Below are 19,053 nucleotides of genomic sequence, written 5' to 3'. Positions count from 1 at the left end.
CAAAGTACTTCCGTACAGTACTACAGATAGTACACTAATACCGGTATCTTACCCGGACCCACAGCAGCTGCGGGACGGAGCTGTCGCCGTTGCTCGGTTCCGTCGGTGGACATACCCCACAAATCCGGGATCCGTTCTCCGTTTCGAGCTGTCGCAACCCGCAACGACAGCTTCCAATCCCTCGGCTTCTCAAAATGTCCGTTGCACTCCCCGCGTCTTCCCCGAAACAATTCGCGGCTGCAACTGTTACAACGTCGCTTGAGCAACTGATGAGGCGGCCGTCCTAAACCCCCCAGCTTCGTACCGGCTGGCCGCTGGCGACCAAGGACAATCCAGCTTTAACACGAGAATGACTCTGCTGCGCTGGTCGTGCCGCGTGCTCGCCCCGAATACGAGACGTCGTTCCAGCACAGTCTTGGCGTCCCCAGCTTTCCAACAACATCCAGTGTTAAAATTACAACTTCGACATGCATCCGCGAGCAGCGTGCGGCCAAAGACGGCCATCTTCTTTCCGGGTAGGTGCACACGTCCTCTGTTGTTTACTGGGCTTGCATTTCACTAACACGGACCCCGATGCGGACAGGGCAAGGGGTCCAGAAAGTGGGCATGCTTGCCCCCTGGATAGAAGCATTCCCAGCGACGGCGACCCCGATCATTCAGGAGATCGACCATATCGTGGGCTACAAGCTGTCCGATGTGATACAGCAAGGGCCTGGCAAGGTGCTCAGCCTGACGCCGAATGCGCAGCCCGCCATCATGGCGACCTCTATCCTGATCTTGCGCATCCTCGAGAAGGAGTTCGGCTTCAAGACGTCTGAGCGGGCCGATTTCACTTTGGGCCACTCTCTCGGCGAGTTTGCGGCCCTTGTATCGAGCGGCTACATTGAGTTCGAAGACAGTCTGTTCCTGGTCCAGAAACGAGCCGAGGCCATGGCGGCTGCCACGAGGCGTGCCGAGGAGGAGTACGGCGGCGAGTACGGCATGGTGGCCATAGTGAGCGAGCCGGAGTATATGCAGCCGCTGGTCAACGCGGTCCGTGAGTTTGTCGGTTACGGCGTCCTGGGGAGCAAATCGGAGAGCGCCGAGGACCGGTCGCCGATCGACCAGGTGCTCATTGCCAACATCAACAGCAAGAACCAGATCGTATTGAGCGGCAACATTGAGCGGATAAAGATGCTTGTTGCCCATGTCAGGCAGTTTCTGGGTCATGATCCCCGGGCGGTTCGGTTGAAGAGCGACAGCCCATTCCACAGTCCGATTATGAGGCCTGCGGTGTCGGTGATGCGAAACATTCTCGGGGGAACCAGTCGAGTGAAGGGGAGAGAAGGCCAAGATATTATTACATGGCCTGGGATACCGTGTGTCAGCAACGTCACTGCAAGGCCCTTTGAGAGCAAGGCAGAGTTGAAGGATCTGCTAGCAAGACAATGCCTGGAGACCGTGCGGTGGTGGGACAGCATAAAGTACCTCGACCAGGAACAGAAGGTCAGGAGATGGGTCGGCATTGGGCCCGGATATGTCGGACGGAACCTGGTTGGAAAGGAGGTGGGCATGAGAGGAAAGGACACCGTCAAGGGCGGCGGTGTCTGGGCCATTACCGATCCGAGCGAGATCGAGGAGGTACTCAGGGGCCTAGAAGAGACCGAGTGTCTCGTTGACGAGGAGTGAGCATTGTTGCTTCAAAGGCAATACCTACCGACCTACCTAGGTAGTTATCGGCGGCTTAAACGGATAACCCAAGCTAAGGATCTTCGGCTCCTTTGGGTTCAACAGAAAAGCCCATCTGTCTCTGCTAGAACGCATAGGGTGAGGCTCATACCACTCTAAATTAGGTACCTTATGACCCTAGCGTGAGTCTCATTACCCTGTACCTGTACCTCTTAGGCTTCGAGTCGTCCTATGTGGATGTCTCCGTTTCCGAAACGGGATATTGACCCACAGTTTCTGACCCCTGCAGCTGCAAGCGTATCCGTAAAGCATAACGTTAGAGCTTCGCAGACCTCCTTCCTACCTACACTTGCACCTCGGTATCAAAGAGAACGGTCAGTTCTCCAAACCATCCGGTACTGGCAGCTGTAGTCGCCGCCATGGCGACCACAATCCCGTCGATAGCTTGCCTTGGGGTAATTGGACGAAATGTAAGCTGCCCTCTAGGTTTGTCGCTTTAGTCAACAACTAACGTCCATGCCAGAACAACCCACTCCACACATCCATCTTCCCCTCTTACGACCCCTCGACCAACTCCTACCACCCCGTCCGCACACCGCTGCAGTTCTCCCTCATCCTCTCCAGCACCCTCGATGTCTTCGAACTCCGCTCTCGTCAGAACCAGGCGGCCGGCGTCGGTCTGACTGGCGACTTCGGGCTGCTGCACGCCGTCGACGACCGTCTCGCTGCTTACGGATTCGAGACCAACACGGGCATCCGCTTCGTCGTTATCGTGGACATGCGCGGCCGGCGCATCGACAGCGCGGTTGCTGCCGGGCTGGCTGACGGGAGAGACAAGAGGATTGCCGGAGCGGCCGCCGGGCTGAGGGAGGGCGAGATGCGGCCCGTTTTCAAGGCTATGCAGGCGGCATATATCAGGCTGACGCAGAATCCGTTCTATGATCCGGATGAGCACTCGTCGCCTTTGGGACATGGGGGGAAGAAGATCATGAGTAAGAAATTCGCGGAGGAGATGCGTCGGATTGGAGAGAATTGGACGCCGGGTATTACGAATCTCTGAAGCTACCTAGGGGGCCTATGTGGTGCTTCCGGCGATCATGAAATGGCCCTGGCGTTCGCGCGTTCGCGCGTTGGGGGACACGTTTGCGCTCAGGTTTATTCGATACGACCAGTTCATACGCGATGCATGGCCTATTTCTGAGACCGAAGCCGACGATTTCGAGTCTTGCCACAGTACCGGAGGCGCCATTCACGACACTAGGTGCTATCAAGGGCCATTCGTCAGACTGAACGCCTCGAACGTGGTTCCCTCAATGTCCTCCCAGCCCTGACCCTCGGTCCTCGCCATCTTCGCCCAGCCACTCACCAAAGCCCGCCAGTAGCACGTCTCAGCAGCCGGGCTAAAATAACCGCCTCCGACGAACAACTCCCGCTGTCGCCTGGCAATCCCCTCTGCTATATCAGGATGTTCCTCCAACCAGGCCACGACGTCCCCCAAATCCGACCAGTCCGGCGCCACAAACACGATATTCGCCTCGTCGGGCCCATACCCGACGGGCCACGCCCTTCTAAACTTCTCCGACGGGGTCCATCCCTTGGTTCCAAGCTTTAAATCACTCGAAAAGAGCGGCCTCACAAGGTGCGTGACATGCTGCATCCACTGGATCGGCGGGGTGAGCACGACGCTCGCACACATCTGCAGAAACTGGAAGCGCCCGCTGTAGGCGATCCCCTCCGTGTGCACGACGTACTTGTACCGGCAGAACTCCTCGATGGGCAGCGCGTTGCTGGCGTTGCTGCCGGACACGCCCGCGCCGCCGTTCCACGCGAGGGGCTCGATGTCCGCCCACGGCTGGCCCCGCGCGGCGGCGACCAGGTTCTGCCGCAGCCGCGGGCTGTGCACGCTGTTGAACCACGTCGTGCCGCGCCAGACCGCCTTGGGGATCTTGACATGCCACTGGCCCGGCTGGGCGTAGGACGATTCGAGGTCGGCGATGGCGGCTGCGGCGCGCGACATGGAGCCGATGAAGGGCAGGTCCCAGGCCCAGAAGGAAAAATGCGGCATCAGGAAGGCGCGTGCGTTGGGGTCCTTGGGGCGGAAGGCCGGGTCGGCGTGCCGGCTGTAAGCCCAGGCTGTGCCGAAGGGCTGGTCTTGGAAGTTGAGCGTGAAGATCGTGTCCGGCAGCGGGGAGGGTGAAGTGAGGATGGCACGGTGCAGTTGGTGGAGAGAGGCCGTGCGCGACTGTTGAGCGGGTAGATAGGCAAGGAGCTTGTAAGAGAGGCTGCGCGATGTGGTAGGATAAGCGGGAGAGCGGGCTTACGTTCAACATTTCCTGTGAGAGGTCCCTTTTGCGCTGGCCATGAATGATGTATATCTGTCCGTCGAGGTCAGTGACGATTTAAAGTCATGCTCATACGGGGAAAGAGTACGAACCTGTCCCTCTTTAATCCTCCCCTGCAGAGGCCCCAAATCGCCCGTCTGCTTCACCTGGAATGGGCCCTGGGCCACGGCATCGTCAATCTCCTTTGTGAGCCCGGGGAAGTAGGCATTGCACTGCTCCTCGTCGAGCGATAGGTTGTTGAGTATCTCGCGTGGCGGCCGCTTCGTAGACGGTCCCCTGGACGAAGGCGTTCTGGTGACAAATACAAGGCAGTAGAAGGCTAGAATGAACCCGAGAACAAGGGTGATCTGCCTCAGCTTCGGGCGGCGGTTCTGCCGAGGCCGCGCTCTCATCATCATCATTTGAAGTCTTGTTTTCTCACCCATGGCGCCACCGACACCGGGGAGAGGCTCCGGGACGGAGTGCGCATTACTCTGAAGGTGGGTAAGGCCCAGGCAAGGGGCGACGAGAAGAGACTACAGGGCGTGAAGATGGGATGATCTACTGTGGCATGTTTGTGTTCTGTAGGTCTGTAGCCACCTAAGGTACCTGGGCTGTGGTTATGGCTGCTCTCCGGCTACGACGGGGTACATCCCCAAAAGGGGGGTGGATGGCGGCAGATATCCAGGTTCCGCGGCGGCAGTCGCTCCGGGTATGGTGACTTGCTGTTCTAGGCAGGAATGTCCTGACTCCTGCTTGGGCCAAGCAAGAATGAATGCACCATTGGTCGCCGGCCCGGGCGGTTGATTGCGCCGTGCGTAAACACAGCAACTAGGCCGCTTCTCGCATGATGAACCTGCAACACGGCGCATAATGGAATTCACTACGGTTTCTGGCGTCACGCCGGCGAAAATTCCACCCCGTGATTCATGGGTGTATAGGTATACGTTCATCGCTGTGGCGCCGGAAGTCCGATGATGTGACAATCTGGGGCGATGTAACCTTTACCCCACAGCTAGCCTAACGGTCCTCAGTGAGAATCACTCACTCTTCTGAGAGCAGCTTCAAGAGACGACGCCAGTCTTGTTAACGAGACTTAGTATCGGGGTCTTCAGCATCATGGCAGTCAACTCCAGATACCCGACCACAGGCCCGGCCCTGCACTGTTCCCACATGGTCATGATAGGTTCACTGGAAGCGGAGACTCCCAATGAGGGCGCTCGGACTGAGGGTACAGTTCCCGGGTCGGGATGAGTGAAGCGCCTGGCGTGCCCTACTACTGCTCGCCTCCTTTCAACTCGAGAACCCTGATTCTTTCTAAGCCCGCAGGCTCCTCAAGCTCCACCGACTCCCCCATAGTGATCTCACTCCGGAGGGCTCTCGATAATCGGGTAGAGTGCGGTGCAGCCGGCTCCGTACCTTCCCAATGCCTGGCTTCCTTCGGTAGGGGCTGCCACCAATCTCCCGTCCGCGCATGCCACTGCGCACTGCAAAGCTCCCACAGCCGACTCGTCGCTCGCTTGTACGCGAATCGCTCGTCCTCCCCGGTAAAAGCGCTGGCTCTGTTAAAATCGACCTTCCTCTCCTGCTCCTTCCCAAAGTCGGAATCTTGGTCCGGGTCGTATTTTGAGCTCGTCGACTCTGTGTACGCGGAGACATTGGGGCGGAAGGGCGATACCTGGTCCTGGTAGACTTCAGCAATCGTCTCAGAATACGTTGCGTCGGCACCCTCGTCTTGGTCAGCTGCCGTTTGCTGAGCCGTATCGGGTGCCACCAATCGAGTTCGCATCTCCGGGAAGAATAAGTCGTCAGGACCAGCCTCTGCGCGAATGACCAGTTTGCACCGTGATTCGTACAGCGCGTCCAGCAGGGTGATGAAGCGCCGGGCCTCGTTCTTCATGGAAATGGTGAGTACAGGAACCTCGTCGATAATGAAAGTATGGTAGTTTGATGCCAGGGTGACAAAGTCGGCGGGTCCCAAAGAGCTGACTAGCTCTGCAAGCTTCCAAGACGAGATACCATCACGTTGTCGAGGGACAACTAGCTTCCTCCCATATACTATCAACGTAGCCGGTTCCCAACCCCTATCTCGAATACCAGCGTTGCTCTGAGAGGAATCGGCAATACGCCGCGGTGCATCGGCCATTAGGTGTTCGCCATTGGCCGACAAGAAATACATGGCCGGCATTTGAGGACCTCGCTCGTGTTCCTCCTCGACCCCTTTGGCCCCGTCTCGCGCTGCAAGACGATCGTTCTCCACTTGGGGATACGCTCCTGCGACTGGATCGGCGGAAGAAGCTGCCTCGGTCAACATGGCCTTGCGGTTCTCCGTCCTTCGCCAGTCCTGGGTGCTCTCCATGTGCCAGAAGTCACACCGGGCCTTGAGAACTTCTAGGAAGGCGGCAAAATCACTGGTTTGGCCAAACAGCTCACCACCAAACCGGCTCTTGCCAAGACGGAGCACTCTCTCGACCAAGCCACCAGTGGCAGGTGGTGAGTAGGAACCGCCTATTGCCTTCTCGAGCTCTTCAGGCATCCTATTTGACGATGCAATCAGGACCCCTCCGAGCTGGAAGAATACAACGAAGAAGTTACTCATGATCTTGCTCGCCGCCCTATCCGGGAGTTGGAATTCGTCGAGGAAAAGGATAGGAGATGTCTTGACCAGCTCTTCGGCCAACCATAGTAGGGAATATTCGGGGCTCTCTGCCGAGAGACTGGGACGAGATTTTCGGAACTCTTCCAACCTAGAGAAAACATGGAGCATGAAAGTGTTATAATGCCACCTCTTCTTGTGGCGGGTCGGCAGACCATCGGCCAGGAGGTCGAGGAGCATCGACTTGCCTGTGCCCACTTCCCCTGAAAGAAACAGTCCTCTCGGAGCATCGACTTGGAGGGCGGCCTGATGACTCGTCAAGACCCTTATCAAGGCCAAACTGTCCCTTCTTCCATCCGGCTTTTGAAAGAAAGGAGCAAACAGCGGATTGCGGCGGATAGGGTGCGTCGGAGAAGCGAGCTCTGTCCCGTCGCTCTCCTGAGGCGTCCCCACAGCCTTGGCTATCTGCTGTAACCTGCTCCGGTATTGGTGCGAAGGAGTGTAGTCTTTCAGTCTCAGGTACACCTTCTGAAGGTGGTGAGCGAGGCGGTACTGGGCCGCATCTGGGCTGTAGACGCCTGTGGCGATCAGGGAAGTGTATTTGACAAAGGGGTCCGTGATCGAGACCGAGGTCGACGCCCGGTTCATGGCTCCGGACAGAACGAGAAACAACTCTGCTACCGCAATACAAGATAGGTAAAAGGTAAATATGATGTTCCGTAACCCGTTCAAGACATTGTGGTTGAACGGGTAGGATAATATCGAGGGGCAGACCTTCGGAGGAAAGAGTCGAAGTCTGTTCAGACAAGTAGGCCAGCTTAGGTCGTAACCCCTGAACCAGATGTGTATTCACCCGACGTCCAGGATACGCCTCCGTCAAAGAGAGTTGACAATTTGTACAACTCTGCGCAATAAAATTGAATAAGAATGCGGCATGTCCTACCGATGATGACCCCTGGCACACAAGACCTGAACTCCTTAGGTTCCTGGCGGGTGTACCTATCACGAACATCAGACCAGGAACCCGACGCTTGCATGCAATTAGTGGGCCCATGCGTGCCGCTCTGCACGTCTGTGTCCTGTCCTTCATGTGGGGCTGACAATTCAATCAGAAGCAAGCGTGGGAAGAGCTGCCAGCGAGGCTCCACGTCGAAGAAGCTTTGGCCAGTGACAGCCTTGGAATTTTACCCAAAAGTCAACACAGTCCAATCGATGGGACGCTTCGTCACTGGTGTTTCTGCCGCCTTCACAAGAACAACCAGTTCGAAGGCTTCCTTCCTGGCTTGCCTCGACATCCTGCCTCTGACATTGACCGGTATCACCCATTTACGATTCTTCCATCAGCATTAAAAGCGTTGCTTGGGCGTGCGAATGGTTTATTGAGATACCATTTCTAGAATCGCTGCTCAACAACAACGCAAAGTCGCGCCCAACAGCATATTCGAAAACCACCGATTCGCCCCATCGATCGCAAAAATGTTTTCCTCCGCGCTACAAGAAGGTGGGCCAGCTAAAGGCACACGAAGCAGCCGCCGCCGGCAGCGCCCTGTCAGTTCCGATACCTCCATTCAGCAGCCAAAAGCGAAGCGACAAAGGGTGCCCCTGGCTGAAACCACGATTGCGAACCCCGATACACCGCCCGAGACGTACGAAGTCAAACCGGACAAAATCGACATAACATCAGCGAAGCGCGATGGCCTGGAAAATGTTGGCGCGCCGCGCAAGGAACTCAGCGTGCGGTCAAAGAAGCCAAAAGTTGGCGAGAGGCATAGCAAGGGCGATGGGAGCATTGTTTTGGTTCGTATCTCGGTTCGCCCTTGGACTTAAGCTTGCAGCTGACCCCCGTTTGCAGACAACAAATAATGCGTTCACCGTGAGCAAGTTGCCGGCGCTACCAGACAGACTCCGCGCAGACGCGCAAAGTAAAGCCGAGACACCGGTGCCCCCTAAGGGAGGGATGTTTCGTGGGCCTGCGTTGCTGAACTCGTCAAAAGATCGGCAGCATGGAGCCGTCTCCTCGTCCAGCGGTTACGCTCTGAGCCTCACACATACCCACGCCTTTGTATGGCCCTACACCTCGTCGACGTTTTCCCCGGAAACATTCATATTTACCCTCCCGTATCCCTCGAAGCATGCCTCGGACCCTCTCCCGCTTGGGTCCCTGGTCACCCCAGCGGCTTCTTCAGACGAGCCCGGCCTTGTCATTGTCATGCCCATGAGCGGTAAAGTCGCATACTGGGAGTCCATATCGAGCGCAGCTACCCTCGACTTCATCCGCCAACAACGGTCCGGTGTCGAGGATTCAATTTCCGGGATGTACTCCGGGGAGCATGTCACTCAGATCGTCAACGCCGAGTCCGCCGGATTCGTCTTGGTCTTCAGCACTGGGAGGATGGCTTGCATGAACGTGAGGGATGTACACGGGCGGCCTGGGATTTCGATACAGTTCCTACGCAGCGGTCTGGGCGGCAATGCACTGGGCTTCTTCAGCACGATTCGTCATGCCTTAACTTCGGCCGCCTTCCGGGGCGATATTGCTGCTGCACGGACCAGCTACGGGTCACATGTCGGAGAGCGTGTGGTGGTTGCTGCGACATCCAAGGGACGAATGCACTCCTGGAAGATACACCGTGGCGGTCATCACGAGCTTGTCGCCGATTTCGACATGCGAGAACGCTTGATTGAAGCAGTTCAAGAAGCGGACCCTGCGGTCGGCAACCTCTCGCAGGATACATTCGAGGTTCTCGACTTTACTTTTGTCCCTCGAGGGTTGGAACAAAAGTACATCAACGCCAGCAGGTTGAGCGAGGCCCTGATTCATGAAGAGGCTTCCTTGCAACATGTGTTGCTTCTGGTATCATTTTCAAAACAGCATCAATCTCGATACTCACTCGTGGAGGTCGTCATAGGCCCCGAAGGGCCTCGGGTTGGAATGGTCCGGCCGGTAACCTCATACACCAGCCCCGTCAGGCCCAGCGCCCCAGAGAAGCCTCGGGTATATCTGCCACGACCTGCACTTGTTGCATTCGTCGTATTCGACAGGGCTGTGGTTCTCGCCTCCATGGTCGCACCGCCCGACTCCCCAGACTCACAACTGCAGGAGGATAGTCACATAATACCGCCCACCTTTGAGGATGTGGTGGATTTTCGGGACGAGGAGACTTTGCAAGTGGTTGGATCCGGCTTCGAGGAGCCCAACAGCAGCGGGAATTCAAAGGACGACCTACGACCGCACCGCCACAAAACAAAAAATCCCACAGTGGTGCTCCTACTTCAAGGTGTGGGGACGGTTAGGATTGCGGTTACCGATGTTGACCGATTCGCGAGCGATGCACCACCACAAGTTACTGCAAAGAGCAAGCTGGAACAGGCTGTGTTCTTTGGAGTAAAGAGGGACAATCCCTTGGTTTTCCAAGGAAGGAGAGATCTTCCCTTCTCCAACCAAGAGCTTGGAAACGCAGCGATCGAGTTGAGCCACGAAATCGTGAGCTCGAAGACACCGTTCATCGCTAATTTGCCGGCGTCTTTGGAAAACAACATGAAGAGCAGAGTTGCCTACTTGGACGGACTGATCTCCCATCTCAACTCGCTCCATGTCGACTTGGATATGCGCACACGATGGATGCTGCTTTACGATGCGGAAAAGATGGCTGTTGCTACATGGATATGGAAAAAGCACGAACAGTTCCTCGCGGAGCGTCTCAAGGGAGACAAGAAGACTCTGATCTCCGAGACAGCTGTCTACATCAATGAGCACCAGAAGACGGAACTAAATCCGGCAGTTGGGCAGGTGGACCCCGTGCGTCACTGGTTCATCAACGACGTGTGGAGGTTGGATATCTTCGTTGCGTGGGCTTATCAAATCATCAAGTACTATTTCACCGAGCGGTTAGCGGACGAGGCGGGCATCAACCGACTGGTCTGGGAAGCTGTCACGGTCAACAACGGAGCCCTGTTCGAGGCACGCCAGTTCCGGCTCATCAGAGGAAGCCAATACGGCGTCAATCCCAAGAAGCTGGCCGGCGGCAATGCGATTCCCGAACCCTGGACAGCAACTTACTTCATCACCAACAACCTCAAGCGACTAGTCGAGTTCTCCTACCAATGGCTTGAGAGATACTCAGGTCAACCCCCAGAGGAGAACTCTGTTGACCTCCGTCTGGTCGACTCGGTTCGGCATCTTCTACCTTCCTTGACCAGCCAGTACCTCACGTCTCTCACAGAATTCTCCACCTGGGCCGCTCTAAGTGACGATGCGCAAGCCCAGGAGCGTGGCAGAACTTACCAGCAGACCTACCAAGAAGACATCTATACGAAGATCCTCAGGTTGAAAGATTTCGACTTGTGGGACGAGGCCGTCGAACTCGCGAAGGAGTACATGGCCTTCGACTCGCTCGCTGAGATCATGGTACAGCGGATACTGTCACTGCAACAGGCCGCTGTGGAGAGCAACACAACCGACAGTGCGGCGCAGGAAAAGCTTGAACTGGCCAACCTCATGAAGGAAAAGATGGGCCACCTGTTCGATGCATACGAGGAGAACTTTGCATTCCGCGCGTACGAGGTTCTTCTCGAGAACAGCGGCGTCCAGGCTGTGCTGGACTTCCCTTACGACAGAAACGGCTACGCAACCAGATTCCTCCGGACCAAGCCCGAACTTGCCAAGATCTCCTGGATCAACGACGTCGAGAGAGAGAAGGACATCGATCATGCGGCCGAGACCCTGCTGAACCTAGGCCTTACACGCGAGCAGCAGGTCTGGAACAAGAAGATCGAGCTGAGCTTAGGCAAGTTAGCGCTGCTGGCTGAAGAGGCCGAGCAGTCTGCCAACGGCGATGGCGGCAGCAGTGTCCCGTCTGAAAATGAGGCAAAGAACGGCGCCAACATCGAAAAGATCGACCACGCGCTGGAGCTCATCAAAATTCAAGACGCGCTCTATGGCCAAATTTTACCCACTGTCCAAGAAGGGGTGGATGAGTCGGCAGAGGTGGAACTCGCTGTGAAGGAACACGGCGTCCTGATCCCGAAGAGGCAGAAGGCACTTCACCAGGTCTTCGAGGACAGCATGTCACGTCTACTCAGGCACGAAGCGCTACAGCCGCACACCCTGATTGACCTACTTACCCTGGCGGCATTACCTTCCAATCACTACGATACCATCGGAGACCAATTCTACCTTGCACTCAAAGTCGCGAAGTACGGCCTCAAGGGCGAGGAACGCTCTGATGCAGAACGGTTGATCTGGCGGCGGTGCTTCGTCCGCGACGACTGGAAGCGCGTCAACGAGACCAATGACAAAGGCGACCTGGATCAGCTCGCAACGGTGGGCGAGACGGCGGCGTACCACACCCTGTTCGCCGTCATTGACGAGCGTATGCGCAACATCCCTCCCCTATTCAGCTTTCGGGAGCTAATCAAGCCTTCAGAATACTCCGACCCGCGATTCAATCCCTTCGTCAAACCCTCCGATGCGCTCGGCGTTTTCACAGAGACTGTGGATCGCCGCTTCGATGGCATGGACGACGGCTTCCGCAACAAGCTGCTCGACGCCATGCGCTGGGAGGACACCAGGTTGCGCACCTTCGTCGAGAAGGCACAGCTCGAGGCTTGGTATAGGACGACGAAAGAGTGTGCCGAGAAAACGGTTGCCGTGACGTATGATCGGTTGACGGCCGCCAAGAAAGCCGCGGCCGCGCAAGTGCCGCAGGCCACTGGGAACCGGAGTGCTACTGAAGGTGGGCTAGGGAAGTTTGTCTTGGGCGAGACGGAGAAGGGGATGATGATGCCGGGGGGCTTGTTTGCGATGTGAGAGCGTGGCCTGGGGACATGCATGTCTCATGGGGTTTCGTGTTTATGTTTGGGGCAGAGGGAGCGGATTTGGATGGGATGGGCTAACGCCACTGTCTCTATGAGGAGAAAAAAAGGTGTAGGAGCCAACGGTTATCCTCTCGCTCTGCTTTCCCTTCCCTTTGTTGCAGAGGATGGGTAAACTGTATTAGTCTTGTTGATATAGCTCGTTTTGGGAGGCTTTCTGACGACATTTCATGAACCACGGCAGCTCTGTGCAGGGCTGACTTTTATTAGCCTTGATGGCTGAGGACACAAGGGGAAGCTTTGTTGCGTTGCGCGTGCCTTTTCTGCTTCTCCATTCCCCTACGTAGAGCAGTGCCCTTCCCAAGAGGTCTGGCTCAATGTCGCCTTGTGAAGGTGGTGAAAAAAAAAATGAAAAAAAAGAAAAAAAGAAAAAAAAGGAAAAAAAAAAGAAAAAAAAAAGACGAGGCAAAGTTACAGTGACGCAAGTGCTTGCCCCATCATGAAGACAACCTACCTTAGCCAACCAAGCATTGACCCCAGAGCTCAAAAGGAGTGTTACACAACATCGCTTTGTCACAGACCATTCACTGCGCCTTATCTTACTAGGGGAGGGAGGTGATGCCCACATTCAACTTCCAAAGCTGTTGACGAGCATGTGGCGAGTGGTTAGGCACCCCCGAAGGCAAAAGATCAGCCCTGCGTTAACCAAGGACCGAAAGAAGAGAGTGACGAATAGCACTGGCGAGACTGGATAAGATAAAGCCATAGTGAGGGCAAGACTAACCATTAGGTGGCTTTCGCCATACACCAACTTGCCATACACGCTGCACCATGAACTGTGCATCTCGGATCGATAGAGACGCCACAGCTGTGTTGGCGTTGACGCTGATTTGCGAAGCTGGGCTCGTCGAGCTGACTGAGAAGGGCGGGGGAACCACACAAAGGGGCCATAGTGAGACAGCAGGCCTACGTTCACTGTATTGGGGCGTTTGCGTGGAGTTTCAATGATGATGGCGCATAGGTCCTCGGGATCAAATCCTCCTGCCTGGGTAGGTGAGAGGTTCGTTCCATCATCCATGCGCCTCGCCCAGCAAACGGGGTTTTCCGGGAGAAGTTGGGCAGTAAGGCGCCCGATTTAAGAGGCTTCCAATGCCCTTGACATCTTGTGGCTGGTTGCGGCTTTATTTAGCCCCGTCATAAGTTTTCCGTACACACAAAGGTCCATTCATAGGTAGTAGTTACATAAGGTAGTAAGGGGCAACCTCAGTGAATGCTGGGGATCTCGTGTGTACGCACTAAGGCTTCGGCGGGCCGAGTGCGGTATGAAGGGGTATCGCTAATAATAAAGGGGAGAGATGTGGTTGGGACCGCTCTAGTCTTGCGTTGGTTAGTAGTGTCGGAAAGGTGTCACACTTGGAACAGGATGCGCATCCAGACTCGGAGCAGCCGCTGAGTCCTCGCGGGTCATGTATGTACGTGTATCTTGCCCTACTATGGCGTACAATACCATGGAAGACTGCCCAGCTGGTACTGGCCGCTTGAGGCAAGACAAGGTCCCATCCTTTCCCTATTCCTGCGGCGGCTTGAAGAGTTGAGCCTCACCGCGAGCATTCTGTTCCGTCTTATTCATAGGAGCCATGCCCCATTCGGGATTGCAGGTAGTGGAGACAGCCTGGGAAGAGGCTGGGGGCGGATTTCCCCGCTACCTTAGCTGAAGAGCTTGTTGGGAAACCCTGGGTGTTGCCGTTGGCCTGTCTCGCCGGTCTCGCCGCTCCCGCCGCAGGCCAAGATCCGCTGGCAAGACTCGGCGGTGAGTGCAAACCCGCCGTGTTGGTCGAGCAGGACATTGATGGGACGAATTGGTCGAGATTGCGATGTCGCATCAGCGCCTGGCGACGCGAAATAGCTAAGGTTGCGCCATTGAGCACAGGGCAGCTTACGAGGGAGAAATCAGGGCCGGCCGGGCAAGGTTTACTCAAAATTGGCTGTCCAAATCCAGCCATGAGTATAATGCCCGCTAGTTAAGGTACAACGCACGGCTGAAGAACCTAGGAATTAGGGCCTGGAGTTCGTGGTGGTTTCTTGTTCAGACAGTCTCACCAGTTTAAACCCCGCCTGTACCCAAGGACTGTGCAACCATGCAATGCCTCCTAGCATGTGCATCTGCACATAATCGCGGTGTTGTGGCAAAGGCGTGCAATGAGGTGAATTGGCCTGGAACGGGAGGCTGCGCCAGGACCAGCTCACTTTCGGCGGGAAGCCCGCAACGCTTTGCTTCTGCTGGATTGGCTGTTTTGTTGACAACCCCTGTCATCGGCTCCGCTGCCCTGCCTGCCTTTCCCTTCTGTCTCCTCGCCGTTTCCTCCTTCTCCATTTCACATTCTACCACACCACGCGGCACATCGCCATCACCAGACTCTGTGCGCCTCCGAAAAGGCCGCAGTCGACAAGTCGTGTCGGGGTGACTGAGTGCAGCTTAGAAACGGCGGACGCGCCCATCGGTCGGTTCAATCGGGACCCATTTTGGGGCTCGGATTGCACACGGTCGGCGACCGAGAATCCACGAGCACGATTACGGCCTCGAGACCATTTCCATCCATCCCATATCTGATCCGGCTGCATTTATGGTGCATTTTTGTTTCAGCGAGTAGGCGTCGCCATTGTACTAGTCTCCGACCGACCGAAGCCTTCAGTTTGCTAGCAAAGCAACGCCTCGCCACAGCAGAGCTTCGCCCACCGCCTGTCAGGGGTATTTGCAGACCTCTCCAAAGCTTTGGTGAGTTGGCTCGTGCTCGCCCAATTGCACCCTTTTGCTTGTCAACCCAGGTTTCCCAGCCTGCAGACGGTCTCCAACCTGATACTCGTACCCTTTTTTTTTTTTGCCTCTCCATATAGCCGATACGGGGGTACATCGTCCTCGTCGTCCTACTTCGCCATCTACCTTGTCCCTGGCCATGTAACGAGGCATATCGATCGTGACTTGCAGCTAACACTGATCTCAGATACCGAGCACGCGTAGCCGCATTCAGTCACGCGATTAGTATCCAACTTGCCCAGAATGGCTTCTTCATCGTCGAACGTTGTGGGGGTGCACTACAGGGTGGGGAAGAAGATCGGGGAAGGCTCCTTTGGCGTGATCTTTGAGGGGATGAATCTCCTGAACAGCCAACAGGTCGCCATCAAGTTTGTAGGTGCACCGAATGCAAGAATGCCGCGCATGCTTGGGCGCATAATGTTAACCTGGCTTGCCATCTAGGAACCAAGGAAGAGCGATGCCCCTCAGCTCAGGGATGAGTATCGGACATACAAGATCCTTGTTGGCTGCCGTGAGTACCTGCCTCTGGATAATGCTGCCTTGAGTACATAGCTAATTCTCTGCGCTCTGTCACAGCTGGTATTCCCAATGTCTACTACTTTGGTCAGGAAGGTCTTCACAACATCCTGGTTATCGACTTGCTTGGCCCATCGCTCGAGGACCTCTTTGACCACTGCAACCGGAGGTTTAGTCTCAAGACTGTCGTCATGGTCGCAAAACAGATGGTGCGCATTTCACTCGAGATCTTTTGTCTCTTATATGATCTGACCGCAGTTGTAGCTATCTCGAGTCCAAACCATCCACGAGAAGAACCTGATCTATCGAGACATCAAGCCCGACAATTTCCTGATCGGAAGACCAGGCACTAAAACTGCCAATGTCATCCACGTTGTCGACTTCGGCATGGCGAAGCAATACCGTGACCCAAAGACGAAGCAGCACATCCCGTACCGGGAACGCAAGTCGCTCTCCGGAACTGCTCGGTACATGAGCATCAACACCCACCTTGGCAGAGAGCAATCGAGACGAGACGATCTCGAGGCGCTGGGCCACGTTTTCATGTATTTCCTCCGGGGTGGTCTGCCTTGGCAGGGCCTCAAGGCTGCGACGAACAAGCAGAAGTATGAGAAGATCGGTGAGAAGAAGCAGACAACTCCCATCAAGGACCTGTGCGAGGGCTTCCCGGAGCAATTCGCCCACTACCTTACCTACGTGCGCAACCTTGGTTTCGAGGACACTCCCGACTACGACTATCTGCGGGATCTCTTCACGCAGGCCCTGAAGGAAGAAGGCGGCGTCGAGGATGGCGAGTATGACTGGATGAAGAAGCAGGACAAGAAGGGGGACTGGAACCGCCAACCGCTGCACGACCCAAACTCGCGACCGGGGCCCTCGGCCATGGAAATCCACGGCAACTCGCGGGGGAACACCACTCGTCACCAAAGCGACCCGCAAGCCCCGGGACTGACAGCGGCCCGTTTAAACGCCACGCAGCCCCCGCTGCCGCGCCAGGCGATAGGCCAGTCACAGAAACAAGGGCGGCCAAACGGCCCCGGATTGGCCAGCCCGCGATCGGCGGTTGGGGGTTACATGGCAGCCGCGCCGACGCCCACGGGCTCGACCCAGGCGCAGTTCCAGAACAGCAACCAGAACCTGCCCCAGCGGCCAATGACCCAATCACCCCAGATGAACACCCCGGCCCAGCCGCAGAATAGCGCGCAGCCGCAACCGACGGGCTTCCAGAAGTTCATGAAGACGCTTTGCTGTGGCTAGGGGCCTGGGGTCTGATGCATGATCTTTGTTCAATGTTCTGGCGTCCTGTTGAGTAAGCGGCCAGCCTCTTCCGTCCGACCACAACGCCGGCCGATTCGTGGCTAACCGAACGAACCAGCGCGAGGCGGCAGCAGACGGCATGTTCTATATAGAAGGCTTTTCCGGGGACGAGTCTTGCATGATTTTGCCTGAAACATGCGCATGCGTTTTTCGTTTTTGCATGGGGACATAGAGGATACCTTCTTTCCATAGCGGTTTCCGGCACTCTCGGCGCCTCTGGACAGACAGCTTTTACGATCACCTCACGATAATCCGTTTTTCGATTGCGTTTTCCCCTCTTCTCTTTTCTCAGCCTGGACCTTATCTCGCAGCTCTGACGACGTCGGCAGGGCTGAATCTTGTTGGGCACTGGGCAAAGGGGAACAAAAAACAAGACATCATGGCGCTCTTTGGTCGTTTTCTTCCCATACAGATAAACTCTCTAATAATCAGCATCCCTCTTGAAAACATAACACGCCCGAAGACAGAGAAGGACGGCAGCATAACAGGGGGGGTTGACTGTACTTGGCCTTGGGCGCTGGGCTGTGAGACTGACTGGTCACAACCGTGTATTTTCTTCTGCTCTGAATAATGAAATAGGTTCCATAACGCTGCCTTCGCAACCCTTGTTATCCTGCGCGAGATTGAAGTCCACTTACGGAGCTACGAACAGATGAGGATGGTGGTGTGTAAACACGTCCGCGTGGCAGCTCATTCCCCTGGTAAGCCCACCTATTAGCAGATGGACAGGCAAATGATTCCGCCTGCCACCAGGGTAACGTCCTTCCAGTTGCAGTTCACTCAAGCTGTTTTCTCGGACCGTAGGTTTTCAGCAATCCGTTCCCATACGCAATCCCCAGTCACACGCCCGCCTAACCAATTGTGTATCATTACAGTAAAACCATGATCTCGTAGACGTTCGAAAAACTCCCGCTCCAATCCTCATAGCAGAGGCATACACCTCTATCAGCCAGGAGACGAGACAGTACAGCATGCACTCCGTAACCGGAATCAATACACAGAGCAGATCAGCTGACAGGAATCCCGTACCAGACACAGCAACAATAGTCGAATTCACAGTTTTTATGAGAGACTCTATGTGAGCTTCTGCTTGATGAAGAAGGACCGCAGGTGCGACAGCTGCCAGGCGCAAGTCACGCCCAGCACGGTGAGCTGGATCAGGATCCACCGGACAACACGGGCGTTGGTGCTCTCGGATTGGTCACGGAATTCAGCTTCGCGTTCCTGTGTTTGGTTTCATCCCGCGTTAGAACGCTGTATGCCCCTTGTATTGGCAGGCCGAAACGTAAGACTCACCCGCTGGAAAACCTGCTCTCTCCTGATATCATTCAGCCTTGCATTCAGATCCCGCACGCGCGTCGCCAGGTCCTGAATCTTCTCCTTGTCCCCGCCCTCGAGCGCACTGGTTTCGCCAATGGCAAGGTCTAGCGACAGCCGGATGCCCCCGTTGGGGCTCGAGAGCGATAGCCAGTTAGACCGGCCACTGTTCGAGGAAGGGGTGAAGCAGAGCTTGTGGTCACCTGCGTCGGCGGCGGTGAACGTGAATTTGCCTGAGGAGGCGCCGTGTTGGGAGACGACGCGGTGGTCGTTGTCGAAGACCTCCTGAGGAACCAAGGGTTAGCATAGATAGGCGTAGGGAGAGCGATTCCCGAGGAGAGAAGAGACGCACATCGACTGTGATGTAGATTTTGATGCCGTCGTGCCTCGCCCAGGCCTGCAAGCGGTCGTCCCATTCCTCGGCCGTGTAGTGGCCCACCACCAGAGTGTCCTTGGGAAGCTCCTCGAAAAAGCATTTTGGCGATGTGACATCGATGTAGAAGTAGAGCGCCCGGGCCATGGCGGCCAGCGACAGCAGCGGGAGAAGCGTCCTCATCTTGCTGGAGGAAACGAGGACGGCCGAAGTGCTGGAGGAAGTTTGTGTGCACGCGACGGCTTTCACGTTCCCGCTGGGAACATAGGTACTGTGTCGGCTCACAATCGCGACCCCGGCCAAGCTCCAAACTGCC

General features: G+C 56.0%; 8 protein-coding genes across 8 annotated transcripts; 4 read left to right on the top strand and 4 right to left on the bottom strand.

The window, feature by feature from the left end:
• Positions 1 to 82: 82 nt before the first annotated feature.
• B0T15DRAFT_434072 (acyl transferase/acyl hydrolase/lysophospholipase) lies at positions 83 to 1,893 on the top strand. Its single transcript, XM_062865790.1, has 2 exons — positions 83 to 515; positions 584 to 1,893. The coding sequence occupies exons 1-2, from the start codon at positions 350 to 352 to the stop codon at positions 1,666 to 1,668; spliced, it is 1,251 nt and encodes a 416-aa protein (XP_062721120.1). The 5' UTR covers positions 83 to 349; the 3' UTR covers positions 1,669 to 1,893.
• Positions 1,779 to 2,728, top strand: B0T15DRAFT_555436 (Sedlin; the record flags this gene model as incomplete). Its single annotated transcript, XM_062870392.1, has 2 exons — positions 1,779 to 2,138; positions 2,192 to 2,728. Exons 1-2 carry the CDS (start codon positions 2,088 to 2,090, stop codon positions 2,726 to 2,728), a joined length of 588 nt encoding a protein of 195 aa, XP_062721119.1. The 5' UTR covers positions 1,779 to 2,087.
• Positions 2,729 to 2,788: 60 nt separating this feature from the next.
• Positions 2,789 to 4,444, bottom strand: B0T15DRAFT_194121 (glycosyl transferase family 90-domain-containing protein). The gene is made up of 3 exons (XM_062862486.1): positions 4,103 to 4,444; positions 3,990 to 4,043; positions 2,789 to 3,910 (listed from the first exon to the last, which is right to left on the bottom strand). The coding sequence occupies exons 1-3, from the start codon at positions 4,433 to 4,435 to the stop codon at positions 2,936 to 2,938; spliced, it is 1,362 nt and encodes a 453-aa protein (XP_062721118.1). The 5' UTR covers positions 4,436 to 4,444; the 3' UTR covers positions 2,789 to 2,935.
• An 821-nt stretch (positions 4,445 to 5,265) lies between these two features.
• B0T15DRAFT_398325 (AFG1-like ATPase-domain-containing protein) lies at positions 5,266 to 7,233 on the bottom strand (the record flags this gene model as incomplete). The annotated part of the gene is made up of 1 exon (XM_062864947.1): positions 5,266 to 7,233. The coding sequence occupies one exon, from the start codon at positions 7,231 to 7,233 to the stop codon at positions 5,266 to 5,268; it is 1,968 nt and encodes a 655-aa protein (XP_062721117.1).
• Positions 7,234 to 7,788: 555 nt separating this feature from the next.
• Positions 7,789 to 12,808, top strand: B0T15DRAFT_532002 (Non-repetitive/WGA-negative nucleoporin C-terminal-domain-containing protein). The gene is made up of 3 exons (XM_062869289.1): positions 7,789 to 8,382; positions 8,438 to 11,957; positions 12,012 to 12,808. Exons 1-3 carry the CDS (start codon positions 8,062 to 8,064, stop codon positions 12,392 to 12,394), a joined length of 4,224 nt encoding a protein of 1,407 aa, XP_062721116.1. The 5' UTR covers positions 7,789 to 8,061; the 3' UTR covers positions 12,395 to 12,808.
• Positions 12,809 to 12,825: 17 nt separating this feature from the next.
• Positions 12,826 to 13,573, bottom strand: B0T15DRAFT_194047 (uncharacterized protein). The gene has a single exon (XM_062862485.1). It carries the CDS (start codon positions 13,475 to 13,477, stop codon positions 13,028 to 13,030), a length of 450 nt encoding a protein of 149 aa, XP_062721115.1. The 5' UTR covers positions 13,478 to 13,573; the 3' UTR covers positions 12,826 to 13,027.
• Positions 13,574 to 15,121: 1,548 nt separating this feature from the next.
• Positions 15,122 to 17,200, top strand: B0T15DRAFT_193928 (kinase-like domain-containing protein). The gene is made up of 6 exons (XM_062862484.1): positions 15,122 to 15,175; positions 15,402 to 15,586; positions 15,656 to 15,725; positions 15,791 to 15,939; positions 15,995 to 17,039; positions 17,106 to 17,200. The coding sequence occupies exons 2-5, from the start codon at positions 15,458 to 15,460 to the stop codon at positions 16,985 to 16,987; spliced, it is 1,341 nt and encodes a 446-aa protein (XP_062721114.1). The 5' UTR covers positions 15,122 to 15,175; positions 15,402 to 15,457; the 3' UTR covers positions 16,988 to 17,039; positions 17,106 to 17,200.
• A 439-nt stretch (positions 17,201 to 17,639) lies between these two features.
• On the bottom strand, positions 17,640 to 19,027 carry B0T15DRAFT_434055 (emp24/gp25L/p24 family/GOLD-domain-containing protein). The gene is made up of 3 exons (XM_062865789.1): positions 18,717 to 19,027; positions 18,344 to 18,649; positions 17,640 to 18,271 (listed from the first exon to the last, which is right to left on the bottom strand). Exons 1-3 carry the CDS (start codon positions 18,918 to 18,920, stop codon positions 18,122 to 18,124), a joined length of 660 nt encoding a protein of 219 aa, XP_062721113.1. The 5' UTR covers positions 18,921 to 19,027; the 3' UTR covers positions 17,640 to 18,121.
• Positions 19,028 to 19,053: the final 26 nt, after the last annotated feature.

This window comes from Chaetomium strumarium, assembly GCF_033439665.1.
Source record: "Chaetomium strumarium strain CBS 333.67 chromosome Unknown B0T15scaffold_4, whole genome shotgun sequence".
NCBI lineage: Eukaryota > Fungi > Ascomycota > Sordariomycetes > Sordariales > Chaetomiaceae > Chaetomium > Chaetomium strumarium.
The sequence above is the reverse complement of the archived record's forward strand: the minus strand, read 5'-3'. Positions and strand labels throughout refer to the sequence as shown.